The 15,731-nt window shown below is 40.7% G+C and overlaps 1 protein-coding gene across 4 annotated transcripts in view; it reads left to right on the top strand.

The window, feature by feature from the left end:
* Positions 1-15,126: 15,126 nt before the first annotated feature.
* TRAPPC8 (trafficking protein particle complex 8) overlaps positions 15,127-15,731 on the top strand; it is a 47,678-nt gene continuing 47,073 nt past the window's right edge. For 2 of the 4 annotated variants that reach the window (XM_015855464.2, XM_015855463.2), the window contains exon 1: positions 15,128-15,489. In XM_015855464.2, coding sequence (XP_015710950.1) covers positions 15,168-15,489 — 322 coding nt within the window. In that variant the 5' untranslated portion in view covers positions 15,128-15,167. Of the gene's footprint in view, positions 15,490-15,731 lie in introns of all 4 variants that reach the window. The other 2 variants (XM_015855462.2, XM_015855466.2) reach the window with 2 other exon arrangements.

The raw sequence follows: 15,731 nt of genomic DNA, 5'->3' as shown, positions 1-15,731 counted from the left end.
TACAGGACTGTGAATGATGTAGCACAGCTTTCAGCCTCAGCATTCAAGACTTACATGCAGGCACAGGCATCCAAGTCTTTTCAGTCTTCCTGTAGGACTGCAGTCAAGCAGGTCATCATGAATCAGTTCCTCAGTCTGTAAAAAGGGAGCAGCTTTTAATCACCAAAAAAGGACGTGGTGAATTAATTATTAATTACTGCAAGTAAAGAGGGCTGCATTCTCTGAAGGCAGGTGTTAAACAAAAGTAAAGATTTATTACTCAAAAAAGATGACAGGTCCATTTGAACTTTGTTCAGGAGACTGCAGTATTTATGGATTAGTAGCTTTGGCAGGCAGAGAAACTGGGCTGGTGACCTCAGAAGTAAAGTACGGGAAGATGTGTGTGAAGGCACTCATGGTGGAGCTAACATTATTGTAAATCTTGATCCTTTAATAAAGCTGTGACCTTGGAGCTGACAACTAGTATGCCATGGAGCAATATACAGCACAGCACCAGCATGGTAAATCTTAGGTAGTTTTTGCCACTGACATCAACAACATGTAAAAAGAAATCAGGGAGTTGAACATCATGAAACACATTTATTTGAAGGAAAGCATTGTAAATCAAACATTTTAGATGAAACCAATGGCCCTACCAACTATTTACTCCTCAGGATGGAAAATGTTTGTGAAATGAAATCTCAAAGGTGAAAACTTGTAGAATTGCTCATAAAATTCTGTGGTTTTCTGGGCACAACTGTCACTGAAAAAGTAATATTTAGATCATTTTTGCACAGCCGTTGTACAACTTTGTATAACTACTTTTTGTACCATAGCTGCTTTGTACAAGTATTATTTTGGTAGCTGCTGCTGATGCAAGAAGATTGCACCACCTCTTCAGTGTGCAATGGGCAGCTACCTGGAGTTCTGCTGGAGCCACTGGAGATGCAAAAGCAGAAGAGGAAAGAGAAAACTATAAATACACAGTGATCAGGAGGTGCTTTGCTTTTGCCAGGTGTATCTGTACTACCTACAAAGAATGCTTGCAGCCACTGACAGAACTAAAAAGAACTCTCCACCAGTGCCAACTTTATTCCTATATACAAGAAGTTCTCAGTGTTTTTTGTTGTTGTTGTTGTTGTTTTTGGTTGGTTGGTTGTTTTTTTTTTAGTGTGCAGGAAACCAGAATTCCAATAATTTGGATCAATTTATTTGGTTACTTTGCTCTCAGGCTCTTAGTTGTACTTGGAAGCTGTTTCTGAGGAAAAAATAATTAGAAGTGAGCCAATGATATTTAGATTATTATTGTCCTATTCATTCTGGAAATAATATTTCCAGGGAATTATGAGCATTATGATTTAAAAATATTAGTACTAGATTGATATTGAAATCTATGAAACACTAACAAGTTCTAATTAAAAAATAATAATAATAATCAGATAATTATTCTACCAGTTTGGGTTTTCTATGTTGGGTTACCGAACACAAAAGCACTTTACAATGTCATGATCCTGGTACAGAATTTCTGAGCTCCTATACAGGTCCATATTTTCCTACATATTGTTCACAAGTTCTCAAATGAACTCTCATTTCACTCAGACATAGCAAAGAAATGAGAAGCAGCAACTTGTTATGTTTTATACCACAACACATTCACACGTTGTCCTGACTGCTGGTTAAAAGTCTTATATCAACATTGCAGCTGTAACTAGGGAAGAATATGTGTTTCCTTCTACTACTGGTACAAGCATTACTCAAATACACTATCTAATAATAGCATTCAGCTTATGAAATCAAAAGGAGTGAAATAATAATTATTTTGTAGTGAATTTATTTGTTCCTTACATTGGCCCTTAATATTTCTGAATTAAATTTTGGAGGTTGTAGGGATACATTTCTAGTTTGCAGAGTAGACCATCCAAGCTCAAATCTTCCTGTTTTTAATGATGAAAATATAGACTGACTGTGAAAACAAAAGTTTCCAATTTGATGGCCCACTTCTGACCTCAGTGAAGTCATCAGCAAAATAATTTACAGTTTCACTGATGATAAGAATTGGGTTTTATGTTGCTGCTGCTACAAGCTATGCCATTTCCTTTAAACCTGTGCGTGACAGATCTTGTGAAGCACTATCAGTGCTACGGTTTAACCCAGCAGTAGCTCAGCACCACACAGTTATCTGCTCACTCCCCCCTGTTCCCAGTGAGATGGGGAGAGAACTGAAAAAAGCTTAAGTAGAACTCACAGGTTGAGATAGAACTGTTTACTAAGAGAAAAGGAAAATGGTTATGACAAATACATGCATACATATATATATATATGAATGTATATAACAAGTGATGCACAAGAAATTGCTCACCATCCCCTGACTAATGCCCTCTGAGCAGCAGAAGAGATGGATAATAAGTATTAAATATAATAATGTTGTTCTACAGTCATATTTTTACATGTTGATTAACAGGCTTGTTGAATCTTGGTGAAGAAATATGAAATAACACTGACCCACGTGTCTGTACCATCAGTTCAATACAATCATCCTGACCGCAGATGCAGCAGAATGAAACACACTCATGCCTCAGTCACTTAATTGCAATTTCCTCTCCCCATGTGGAAACTGGAAATGAAATTAGTTTTATGGCAACACAGCAATCTGTGCATTGATGTGGCTGAGACACTACAGGAGCATTTGCCAAGAGCAGTTTGCCAGTTATCAGGAACAATATACAAAGATGCATTCTGCAAAACCTGATTTTTAACATACTGAAATTAAAATCAGTATTTAACTACTGTTAATATCAAGGTGTTCATGCAATTTATTGTTAATTTTTAAGCAAATCTTACCTGATTACAAAATCTATGGCAGAAAAAAAAATTTAAGAAAAGGTAAAGAACCAACAGCGTTAACAACAAAAACCATTTTAGCTGCTTTTCTTATGCTCTAATTCACGACTCTGCAAATAGCAGCCTTCCAGTAGTTCACACATTTGCTGGTGGTTTACATTTCATGGTATTTTCACTGATAGACTATCAAGATTGGAGGGTATTGCTTAGCAGTTAGCCAGACAAATAAAGTGATATAAGCCAGATGTGAATACAGTCAGAGGTAAAATGAGTCAGATCTAAGCAGTACAAAAAACCATGAGTGTGTAAAAATATGGGGAAACAAGAGGACTGAAAAGAGTTCATTACACAGAGGGAGGCACAGAAGTATATATTCAGAGATTCAAAGTACTCAATATGGGGCCTCACAAGAGCTGAGTAGAGGGGGACAATCGCATCCTTCTCCCTGTTGGCCACCCCTTTTTTAATGCAGCCCAGAACACAGTTGGCCTTCTGGGCTGCAAGCACACACTGCTGGCTCATGTCCAGCTTCTTGTCCACCAGGACCCCCAGGTCCTTCTTCACAGGGCTGCTCTTAAGAAACAAAACCATACCAGTTTCCCATCCAGGCAAAAGTCCTTACACCTCTGTGATAAACCTGCATGCGTGCCCCTCTGCCAAATATTACCACCCTGAAGCAAATACAGCAGGAGCAAAACTTGTCTGCAACTCCAGCCGCACAAAACTTCACTTAAGTGAGCTGCTGGCATTGCACTGAAACAAGTAAAAAGTTGGGATATCTGTATAGGCACTTCTGCTTGGTGATCTAAATGCTTAGAGAGAGAGACAATAATTCACATAAATCACCAGTTGTCACATTGAGTTAATTTTGAATGCTGCCGTTCTCACCCTTCTTTGCTGCACCTCATGGAAGACCACTCACCTTTTCAGTCTCCTATCCAGAAACACATTTCAGCTTTAACCTTTAGCAAAGGTGAACATTTTAACCTTTGCACCAGAGCTGCTAAGTCAAAGGTCCGCATTCCCCCATTACTATGCAGACAGTAACTCCAGCAGAGAACTGGAGCTGGAAGCAAAACCTTCTTTCAGCCACTATGAAACAGCCTGCCAAATTTGCCTGCCAATTTCCAATATGCCCAAGAACGTGATCCATCTACAAGAGGGTTCTAGATGTGATCTCTCCTTTGGAAGCCTTCTTCAGCTTCCCATGGAGCTCTTCAAAAGACAACCAAATCCCCAGTGAGACAGGTGATGTTTTTTTGTAGTTATTTTACAGGAGTACAAATTATTGCACTAAGTGCAAAGAGAGTACAGCCAAGACCCAACATGCTCTCTGTCCAAGGATAAACTCTGAATTGAAATACATGATTTGCCTGCAGGCAGGTTTTAACTTGGATTAGTCCTCTACTTTAGATGGGGCTGAAAAGGTTTCTTTGTGTTCTCTAAATATTCTATACAAGGACCACACTTGCTGTCTGAGAGCTTTCCCCTTTTAATGTCTCAAAACATAAAGACTACCCTAGGCAGTTTGTTAGCCATCCCCCTAAACTGTCAGTAGCAAGAAAATAAAGGTAATGTAAAGGATGCACAGGAAGATGCTTACACCTGAGTGCTGTCTGTTGTTAATCAATGATTTGTTCTACTGACTGTAAAAACAATTAGGATGTATTTCAGGTTCAACAACAGAAGATAACCACCCAGTTTATTTCTGTGCTTTATTTGCTCCAGTGAAAACCTAAAGAGGTAAAAAAAAAACCAAACCAAGCCAACAAACAGAAAGCCTTAAAACAGTTACAGAAGAAAAACCAAAAACTTTGTTTCAGGATATAATCCCTGACCTATACTTAATTTTTCCCCTTTTGTATTGCCTCCAAGCAACTGACCCAAGGCTCTAGTTAGAGGCTGCACAGACTCTTTGTAAATCCAACAAAAGCTAATGCCCTAGCTCTTGAAGACACTGAAGGTGCTATAGATATCTGCATTTAGACATACAGAAGTGTGCATGTCACAGTGCAGGAGCACACCAAACTTCATGAAATGGGGCCTGCAATAAATATTAAAACAAGCCTCCTCAGATGAACAGCAGAGAAAGTGGAGCTTAGCTAGGTTTCAATGGAGAAGGAGTTCTGCAAAGATGTCTGTCACTTCTGAGAGAAAGAAGTGGCTGTGGAAACTGGGATGGGGCACAGGAACACAATAATATGCCCTTTATCATTTTAGAGGGGAAAATTATTTTCTATACACTTGCTTACATCATATTTCTGACTGCTGTCACCACTAGAAGGATGGTTGTGCCAAGACCATGACTGTAAAGGGAGCCAGTTGTGAATGATTTTGCTGAAAAGAGTCTGGCTCTGTCCTCTCTGCATCCTGGCTTCAATTATTTACAAACACTGATGAGGTGCACTTGGGCCTCCTCTCCTCCAGGATGATCAGGCCCAGCACCCTCCCACAGCCCAGAAGCAGTAAAATGACTGCCAAGGGTGAATCCTGGCAGGAGCTAAACATACAAACATTACTTAGAGGCCGTAATGCAGCTGTCAAAGCAGCCTGCCAAAGAAACTGCTGGGTTATATTTGCCTCTCATAAGTAAAAGTAAGAACACATTCCTTTTAAGTATCCTCAATTATGTGAGCACCTGAAGAACATAAGTAGCATTGCCAACTATTTCTACAAGGACTGGAAATGTTACGATACATTTGGTGATGCATACAGCGGAGTTGGAATCTGTCTAGGTTTTCCTCACTTGACTGAAGGTTACACTTGCTCTAATAGGTACAGTTGGAATGTGTTTCAATATCTTTGGGGCAGTGTATCATTTATTATGAAAATATTTTTCTTTTATACTGGGAAAATTTGAACGCGGTATCACAGAGAATGACTAATACTCATACGTGTCTCAGTATATATTTTCCAGAATCCAATGCATATTTTGTTACTTAAATGCTTTCACTGAAGCAAAATTTGGTATGACCCACTTTTGAGTGGGTTTTGAGTGAGAAAGCAGAAAGGAAATGCAGTAGATTTGGCAACTCCGAGAAGAAAGCATCTGCATGTTCTGTATCTCTCGGTTTATATCATGCCTGCAGTAAAACTTGTAATCTCCTGTCAAGTGAGCTGCATGGAAATTTCCATCACAGATTTGCTTCTGGAGGAAGATATCACCCTTTTCTGAGCCCAGACTCTATAGTGATGATTATCTCTGCTGAACATTTAAATATAAACAGCTTTGACAGTCACGTTATTAACACACCAAATCAAATCCGAAATAACAACAGAAGGATAGCAATATTTCCTGTGCACTTTCTGTTTACTCACATTCTACCCGCTGAAGAACAACAAAAGCAAATGTAGGAACATCTTAGAATATCTTAAGTAAAACAAAAAATAATCTTTAACAAAAGTTAAACAACAGTATCCAATTTTTACAGAAACTGCAACAAAATGTGTTCCAGCATATGTGAAACCCTGTCAGCTGGAATCGAGTCAATGATTTTTCTTTGTCAGTTACTGCTTATCTTTATCACCAAATGCAACATGAAGAAAATTGTATTACCAAGGCTGAACTCTTATCTTGTCTATTGCTATGTTACTTTTGGTGCCACTTGGTTAAGATTTAGATTTCAGTTACACACAAATTTAATCTGTATCACTGCATTAATAATATGATGCAATAAAATATTATTAACCATTGAAAGAAAATGAAACACAAAAGCTATGAAAGAAAATCAATCAGTGACCAAAACTGTAGCTTTTCCGGTATATCACATACTTACAGTTTGATGCAACATAAATATGAATAGTGTATGGAAAGCATTTAGTCATCAATGCTAAAAGCAAAATGTTTTAAAAAAAAAACCACATAAATATAGCAAATAAGCCCTTAAGTGCCAGTCAGTGGTATGTGAAAATATAACTGGCATTATCACCGCTGATTTATGAAGAATGGAAGTGTCATGAAGGCAGTGGTAAAACTGCATTAGAGTTTTCAGGAGTTACCAACAATAATTTTTTAGCACAAAATAGGTACCGATCACACAGACCTGAGTGTGGTGGGTAGAGGTAGAACAATTGCAAGGCTGGAAGCTTGTGATGGCCTGAAGAAAAGTGGTCACAGCTAATTACATCAAACAAGGGCAGACAAAGCACAGGCTCAGCCAAGCCCTTTCACATGTGCATGTGATTATGTATGAGTAGGCATTACCTGTGTATTTGTACTTTTTGAGTGTAGCAATTGGACAGAACAATATGATGGGAAAGGTGCTATATCAGAGGTGTAATGAGGAAAGGGTAAACACAATAAAAAAGTTCTATAAGGGAAGAAGATTCCTCACTTGCATCAGAAGATTCTAGATTCACAGAGACAAGCTCCACCAAGGAGGGATCTTCAAAAAGAAATCCTATCCCTGTGGCAGTCAGCCCTTAAATGAAGTTTAAGAGAGGTGCAGCCAGGCTCCACCCCTCCTGGTCACACAGGAGAATTGCCTTCACCTGTGCTCCCAGGGCTGATTGAGTCCTTCCCCCATTTGCTCAGTCAGTGGTTCAGGCTGTAACTCAACAGTTACTATACACTGAGATACACACAAGCAGATAAACTGTCTACATCTCCCTGATTTATTTATTTATTTATTTTATTTATTAAGAGAAAACAAAGTTAAAAGCCATCATGGTATTAACAAAAATCAGGATGTACATCAGAAGATTTAATTATATGGTTCTACAATATTTTAGATATTACAAAACACTATTTTATTAAAAGCTCTTTCTGGAAAAGAAAGGAATGTCAATAATTAAAAGTAGATAGCAATCATAAGCACGACAATAAAAAACACCCAAATGAAGCCAAAGAAAATTCAAGTCTAGTAAAACTAGAGACAACAGAAGGAAACCTAAAGTATAAACACAATATACTTCTTTAATGGTGGGGTGATGAAGCACTGGAAAAGGCTGCCCAGAGAGGTGGTGGAGTCTCCTTCTCTGGAGATATTCAAGACCCGACTGGACGCCTACCTGTGCGATGTGGTGTAGGGAACCTGCTTTGGCAGGGGGGTTGGACTCGATGATCTCTAGAGGTCCCTTCCAACCCCTACAATTCTGTGATTCTGTGATATTGTTCAGTCAATAACTGTAGATCTAGCTGAGGAGTTTGCTGCCTTGCTGAGCGTACAGTGGAAATCCTTCAAAGCTGAGCTCAAACAACATGGTTGATCTCAAAATTTATAAAATGAAAAAGATGAAGTTCAGTCAATAAAAGCAGATTAACACCCACTAACAGTTTTGGAAAAAGGCCTTGTCAGCTGAACTCAGGTTCCTCTCTGATGAACTTAAAAATATATTGATGTTTGCAGCCGTGCTGAGGTAACACATTCAGGAACAGTATTCCACTTGATACTTTGTGGCCTTCAAACTAAAACAAATTAGTATTGTATAATTTTAATAAGGCACGTGGGAAAAAAAGAAATGCTACATTACAGATCTTAACAAGATAGCATCAAAACCTTAAAAACCCGATAACAAGTAATAATGTTATAAATAATCTGGAAACAAATTTTAAAAAATCAAATAATGTTTTGGCTTTTTTTCTGGTCTCTTTTTGCAGAGCCAAAAGCGCAGATGAAGTAATAAATGGTAATAGCAATAAACATTACAGAGTGAAATCCGGTTTCCAGGATAAACTGGGCTCATTCAACTAACATGCCAGATGCAAGCTCATATACTTTCGTTCTAGAAGAGTAAGAAGTGTCCAAACACAATGAAGCAGCAGAGTGGAGAAGTAGCGTGTGCTTCCATGGTAGTACTGCTACCAATGAAAGCAGATGTGTTCCAATGGGGATAACAGACACACACACAAAACACACACAAAAAAGAAGGGGGGGGGGGGAATTAGGGAATAAGAGAAAGACAAATGAGTCAAGAGATGGAACTAAACCCTTTGGCTTAAATGTTGTTTATCGGATACTGAGCTTGCATAGGTTTCCTCCTGCTGTGTATGGGAAGGATGCATATGGTAAAATTCCAACAAGAAATCTGATAAGAGGACATTCTGCATCCCCAGAAAAAGGCCTACAAAAAAGAGTAGAAAAAAACAGGGTGATGAAGCAGTGCTGCCCTTTCTAGAGCCTCCACAGAATCACAGAGCTGCTCTAATGTCTCAGGGAACACCTCGTTGCACTCTACAACTTCCTGAAGGGAGGCTGTGATGAAGAGGGCCTCTTCTCCCAGGCAACAAACAGGACCCAAGGAAATGGCCACAAGTTGTACCAGAGGAGGTTTAGATTAGACATAAGGAAAAACTTCTCTCAGAGAGTGGTCAGGCAGTGGAAGGGCTGCCCAGGGAGGTGGCGGAGTCGCCGTCCCTGGCAGTGTTCAAGAGGCATCTGGATGAAGAGTTACAAGATATGGTTTAGTAGCTTGTGGTAGCAAAGGTAATGAGAGGACGGTTGGACTAGATGATCTTGTAGGTCCTTTCCAACCTTGTGATTCTATGATTCTCTGAGCAATATTGAGTCTCCTCCCATATCTCCCCCAGAAATGGTCCCAGCTCCTGTGAGGTGAATTGTATCTGCTCCTATTGACACTCCTTCAGCATCCTCTGATGGGAGACCAGACACATTCACCCAGTGCTGAGAGCTGGAAGGGTGTCTTCCAGGTTGCAGATGGGCAGGTCTAGGGAAAGAGACAGAAAGAAAGGGTGAGAAGGTTCTAGCAGGCAGTAGCTTGAAGGTACTGATATTTGCCTTCTAGGATGACATCAACAACGGTTATCAGAACCATGATATTTACAGAATGTAGTCTCCTGTGAAGGTATATGAGTATCACCTTGACAGAGAAGAACTGGAAACATCATAACAACACAGAGCTGCATGAAAAAACACATTTTTCCCTCTTGATCCTAAATGTGACTTCACAAGTCCCTTCAGTCAAGGACTAGAATACTTCACTCAGCCTATGACCACAGACTGTCTGACTAAAATTGCATTAAGGAAACAGGGATAACAAAAGGGGACTGGATACAGAGAGACTGCTCCATAGCAAAGGCTCTGGAATAAATTTTCCTTTGCATACCTTGAACATGTATATAGTGAATACTGCTTCTGAACCACCGCACATTTTCCAACCCAGGTGAAATTACCTGTTGAAGTTCAAATATTTGTTGACAGGCCTATGAAGAGCACACTGAGCTGCCCTTCCTTCTTTTCCCTGTCATGCTTAAAAATGCTAAAATTGTAAAGGAGTTTCTCACTTGAGTTTATTGTCATTTATACAAGTCAAAATAAGGCAAGTATTTACCACTCCAAAAACATATATATGTAAGACAGTAATGCTGCTGCTTTGGAATAGGATATTCAGTTTCAGTGAGCTTCCTGACGGGATGACTCTTCCTCTATTTATCTGCTTTTAATGAAGCAATTATGTGAGAAAGTAATCTCCAACAATGAGATTACTCAGCATAGCCTTCTAAAACATTAATGTCTTAACCTTCGCTAAACCAAGTCATAAAATTAAGTAATTGAGTAAGATCAATTAGACGCATACTGCCAGGTGACGTGTGTTTCCATTACACTGGTTTTATAAAATAACTGTGCAATCTCTAATATGCCCTTGTACCTTGACAAACTACGGAGTTACCCTAGGGAAAATCCTGCTATATATTTTTTAATTGTTAGCATTTTAAGTATAAAATCTTTTTTGTTAATTCATGAAATTACTTTATTACCGTGCTTCTTTCGTGAAGAAGAGCAATGAAAAAAAAGCAGTACCTGAAATTTATTTTTGGTTGTCAGCATATAGAAAAATAATCTATTGAAAGCCAAATACCTTTAAAAACCTCCTTTAGTACTTTCTAAGTTCCTTTTGTCCAATGCAGAATGTATCTGGGGCTTCCACATAGAACCACCCAACATCCCACCTCAGCCACAAGGACTTCCCATCTGGTTCACTCTTTTTAACCTGAAACCATTACTATGCCCTGTCCATCTAATGGGAGATTTGGATCCAATGCTTTTTCCTGGCAGTACTGCCAAGATACAGCTTTATACATTGTTTTGTTGTTGTTGCTATTGTTTTAGCTTCCTATGTTGTCTCCTACTATTTTATTTATTGCCTGATCAGTAACAATCATTGCTTTCTTGATCAACTTGTAGAATAAATGATTTGTAACAAATCACTTGGTTTACTTTAGGACTTCGCCTTGCCATATCTAGTACAAAAAAACAAGAAGTGGAAGAAAGGTTACATCCTGTGGTTATGGTTTTCCAGTTTAGAAGCCAGCACTATCAGACTCCATCTAACATACTTTTCCTTCCTCTGTTTCCTTTCTTTCCCAAACAGAAAAATAATAATTATCTGTTCAGTTCTAGCTCCTAACAGTGTACATGACTCTCCTAAAGGCACCGTGCTATCTGGAAGCTGCTGAAAGAGGACACTGACTCTTTCTCCCTGCCTTCCATCTCTTCTCTAGCTGAGGACTACATCCCTACAAACACCAGAGACAAAATAATTCAGATCAGAATTAATTCCTTAATGCTTCAGATGATGACGCATCTCCAGAACTTGAATAGTACAGCAGAATATAAGTAATATTTCCTTCATGCAGCAGGTACACTTATGGGGAAAGATAAATATTTAATAAACAGTGTTACACACATTCTGCCTCTCTGTTGTCAGCTTTTTGGCTGAGCAAACTGCAGTAGTGCTTTCAGTGCAGACAGCAGTAAATGACTGAAGTTACCACCAGAATGGAAGTTATAGCTTTGTCTGTATTGGTAATTAGATAAGCCTGGGAGTGAATTTTGTGGACTGTATCAGCTGATGCTTTTTGGCTTTTGGTCTGAGTGAACACAATGTCTGCACCCATAGAAATCACTTATTAGTTCAGTTACATCTAAAATCATTCCTTCACATTAACCTAAAGCATGCATGCTTCTCATTCAAACCAAAGCAGTGACAAAGGTATATCCTCTGTGTTGTCGCTGTGTGCCCATTTCATGCCAAGTAAGGCTACATCAGCTCCCTGGTGTTTCTGCAGATGGCTGAGGTCGCTCACAGCCCAAGTTTCCTTTGCAAGGCCCTGTCCTAGCTCCTGCCCTGAGCCACCGCTTTCTTCTGTTGGTGAAACTCTGCTCAAGCAGTAAGCTGGAATACCTTTTAAAAACATGGTTTATTTTCAGATGCCTTAGTTCTTTCCACCAGCTGATGTTGCACTGTACATCCACTTGAGAAGCGGAGCCAGATTTATGGAAGTAAAAAGAGGACAGAGGTTTTGTTTTGTTTTATTTTCTTATATCAGTAAATGAGGCTTAAGTTGGTTTGAATTCCATTGTGAATCCACTCCTTAAGTAGATATGCACATGGTGGCTACTAAGATAAACAGGAACACCCTGTAGTTACTTTTGTTGTTGATTTAATTCAGCTACAACTAGGGCTGAAAGAATTATTAAACAGGATATAGCTCAAAGGTTTTACGTGCTATTTGGGCTGTTTCAGGCTTTCCCTTAACTCTCCAGACACACAAAATACAGGGAACACGGGACTTAGAAGAACTTTTTCCAAGAGAAGTGGGATCACGCCCTTAATCTGAAAAAGCTCCATGTTTTTCTTTCTCTTTTCTCATTTTTCTCCCCCGAGAAGTAATGATTCACACTTACAAGGAGTCTAAATACAGTGCTTTCAAGGAATGGTGCAAACTCAAGTAACAAAATGGTGACTTGAAAATATTACTTGTCCCATCTTTTGCATACAATAGAGGCTATTTTTTTGTTTTGTTTTGTTTTAATTTGTATTTCTTCCTCCTCAGTTGCCCTGAGGTGTGATAGATGAATTGCATCTGCCTGACTGTTAGGACTATTAAATACTGGTAATCTTGAGATGATCTTTCTGTGGCTGTTCAGTTGCTCGCAGTGTATTAAGATATGTTTTGCAGTCAAAAATTCCCCACTGCTTTAAATATAGATTTTTATATATTTATTTTAATGATAAGGAAAAGTTTGTTTAATCTGTTTGCTAGATTTGGTCTATTTTATTGATTGATTGATTTGTAATGCTGTGAAAAGTAATCTGTTTGTGGCCAGAAAGGAGATTCTTATCATACAAAACACAGGAAATCACAGATTGATTTTATCCCCAGGAGTAAAATCTGGTGAACAATAGAAAACTGCTGGTATTGTTCTGAGGCATTTATTATTACTGTAGGACTTTGCACTACACAGAGCTTTATTTACACAACTAAATACCTACAAAAATACCCTTTGTGATCCAGGAAATAGTTGATTGTTAAATGAGAATCTACTGTTTGAATCATTTTTGTCTTCTCCTTGTGCCTCCAACAGTACTTACTTAAATAAGCAGAAAAGGAGAACTAGAAAATCTGTTTCAGTAAAACAATAGTGAGATGCTGCTCCCTTTTCAGGGAAGGATTACTGTTAAGAAACCTTTGAAAGTTCCACTGTATTAAGCACATTACTGTCTTACTCAGAATATTAAAATTTAAATGAATAGCAAAAATTTGTAAGTTCAGCATCTCAAATCTTTAAACAAAGTTCACACAAATAACATGAAAATTTTCAGCTTCCCCTTGGACTGGAGTAGCAACAACGCAAATGCTACAAATACTATATCTGGTCTTAAACCACAATCAAAACTGACTATATTAACAACTACAGCATGTAGCCCAAGGAAATTATTTCTGCTGTCTGTCAAGGCACAGTGTGTCAAACTTAATTTTTGTCCCTGGGTGACAGGCACAAAGTCAGGATCCTGTATATGTGTGTTGCTACCTTCCTAAAGAGAAAGTGAGGCTGTAGTGCTGTATCTGAAATTCATCCCCACCGAGATGTGTCGATAGAACTGTTACGTCTCCTACAGAGGGCAGCAGGCTTATTGATAGTGGTTGCTCCAGACTGGCTGGGGTTTGTAGTTCTGCTTTGTCTTGAAGTAAAATACAAAACAAAGCAAAACCAAAACAAACTCCAACCAGCCTCCCCCTCCCAAATAAACTAACAACAAGCTTTACCTCTTCCTCTGTCTCACCTTTACAGTTGAGGGAGCTGGGATTGTTCAGCCTGGAGGAGGCTCAGGGGAGACCTTATAGCTCTCTATAACTTCCTGAAGGGAGGCTGTAGTGAGCTGGGGGTCAGCCTTTTCTCTCGTGTAGACAGTGATAGAACTGGAGGCAATGGATTCAAGCTGCGCCAGGGGAGATTCAGGCTGGACATTAGGAAGTATTACTTCTCGGAAAGGGTAGTCAGGCATTGGAATGCACTGCCCAGGGAGGTGGTGGAGTCACTGACCATGGGAGTGTTCAAGAAACGTCTGGATGTTGTGTTGAGGAATATGATTTAGCTGGGAAGTATTGGTAATGGTTGGACTGGATGATCTTCTGGGTCTTTTCCAACCTTGATAATTCTGTGATTCTGTGATTTATGTTTGCATGAGCTGTATCGGTTTCTTACCCAAATACTCATAAGACATATTGTCCTTTCTTGTCCCATCTCTAAACCTACAGACTCTTCAATATGAGGATGTGATTTTGAATGACTAGTCACGTACCCATGTGTATGCAAGACCTGCAGGTGCTGGGGCAGTGGCTTTGGCCCCAGCTTCGGCAGGGAGCAAATCCACAGTCCAAGCTACTGGCCCAGCTGCCTGATGGGGACTTGCTTGCAAAAGCACCTTCTAATGACTTCTGTCAAGTATGCTAAAGTGTGTTATCCACACCTGGCATAGTAGGGTGGAAGGGAGTGAGAAATCAAACAAGCGGCAGCAAAACAGTAGAGCTTATTGCACTTCAAGACTAATTTTTTCAGTAATGCTTTGTTTGTTTGTTTTTACAGTTGAGATTGGACCATGGGCACCATAGGAAATCATGGGATGTAAAACCGAATCTCTGCTAAAAAGGCTTCAGGATGTTCAATATTTAAAAACAGCTTTTAATGTCAAATCAGTTGTGATCAGGATTGGGGCTTGTTCCTTCAATGTCAATCTACCAGACGTAGTCTGTGCGCTGTTCAGAAGCACAGGACTAAGCGGAATGGGGGAAGTCTCCGCCCCATCGGAGCTCAGCCCCATCCCGGCTGTGTGGGGGTGAGATTAACCACCCCATCGGAGCTCAGCCCCATCCCGGCTGTGTGGGGCTGAGATTAACCACCCCATCGGAGCTCAGCCCCATCCCGGCTGTGTGGGGGTGAGACTAACCACCCCATCGGAGCTCAGCCCCATCCCGGCTGTGTGGGGGTGAGATTAACCACCCCATCAGAGCTTAGCCCCATCCCGGCTGTGTGGGGGTGAGATTAACCACTCTTCGGCCACCGTCGCTTCCCCCTCCGGCCCCGCCCCTCGCGGCCGATCACATGAGCGATCGCAGGGGCAGCCGGGACGGGCGCTACCCGAGGGGCTCGGCGGAGGCGCGACATGGCGGTGCGGGCCGCCTGCTGAGCGTTAGGCCGGCGAGAGGAAGCGGAATTCAGCGGAACGAGGTGACGGGTCCGGCTCGGGCTCCTCGACTGTCGGAGGCGATGGCACAGTGCGTGCAGTCGGTGCAGGAGTTCATCCAGGACTCGTTCGTGCCCTTGGTGGCCGCGCTGTGCAGCGAGGAGGCGGAGCGGCTGACCCGCAGGAACAACCTGAGCTTCGCCGAGCTGGTGAAGCCCTTCTGCCGCCTCACCTCGGAAGGTCGGTGCCGGCCGTGGGGGCGGGGAAGGCGGACGCGGCTCTCCCTTCCTCCCGCGGGGGCGAGAGAGGCAGGGCGGGGAGGATCAGCATTACCCTGCCTGCCGGTGCGGGGCTTGGGCGTACTGGGCTGGCCGGGTTGTCTTTTGGCTGTTCTGCATCCGTTTGTTTGTCGTTTTGTTTTGTTTTTCTGTTCTGTGTGCTCTTGGAAGTTAGGCGTCTTGGAGACATCGCAAAAGGCGGCA

Source organism: Coturnix japonica, chromosome 2 (assembly GCF_001577835.2).
Source record: "Coturnix japonica isolate 7356 chromosome 2, Coturnix japonica 2.1, whole genome shotgun sequence".
Lineage (NCBI taxonomy): Eukaryota > Metazoa > Chordata > Aves > Galliformes > Phasianidae > Coturnix > Coturnix japonica.
This window is presented reverse-complemented; position numbering and strand designations above follow the sequence as displayed.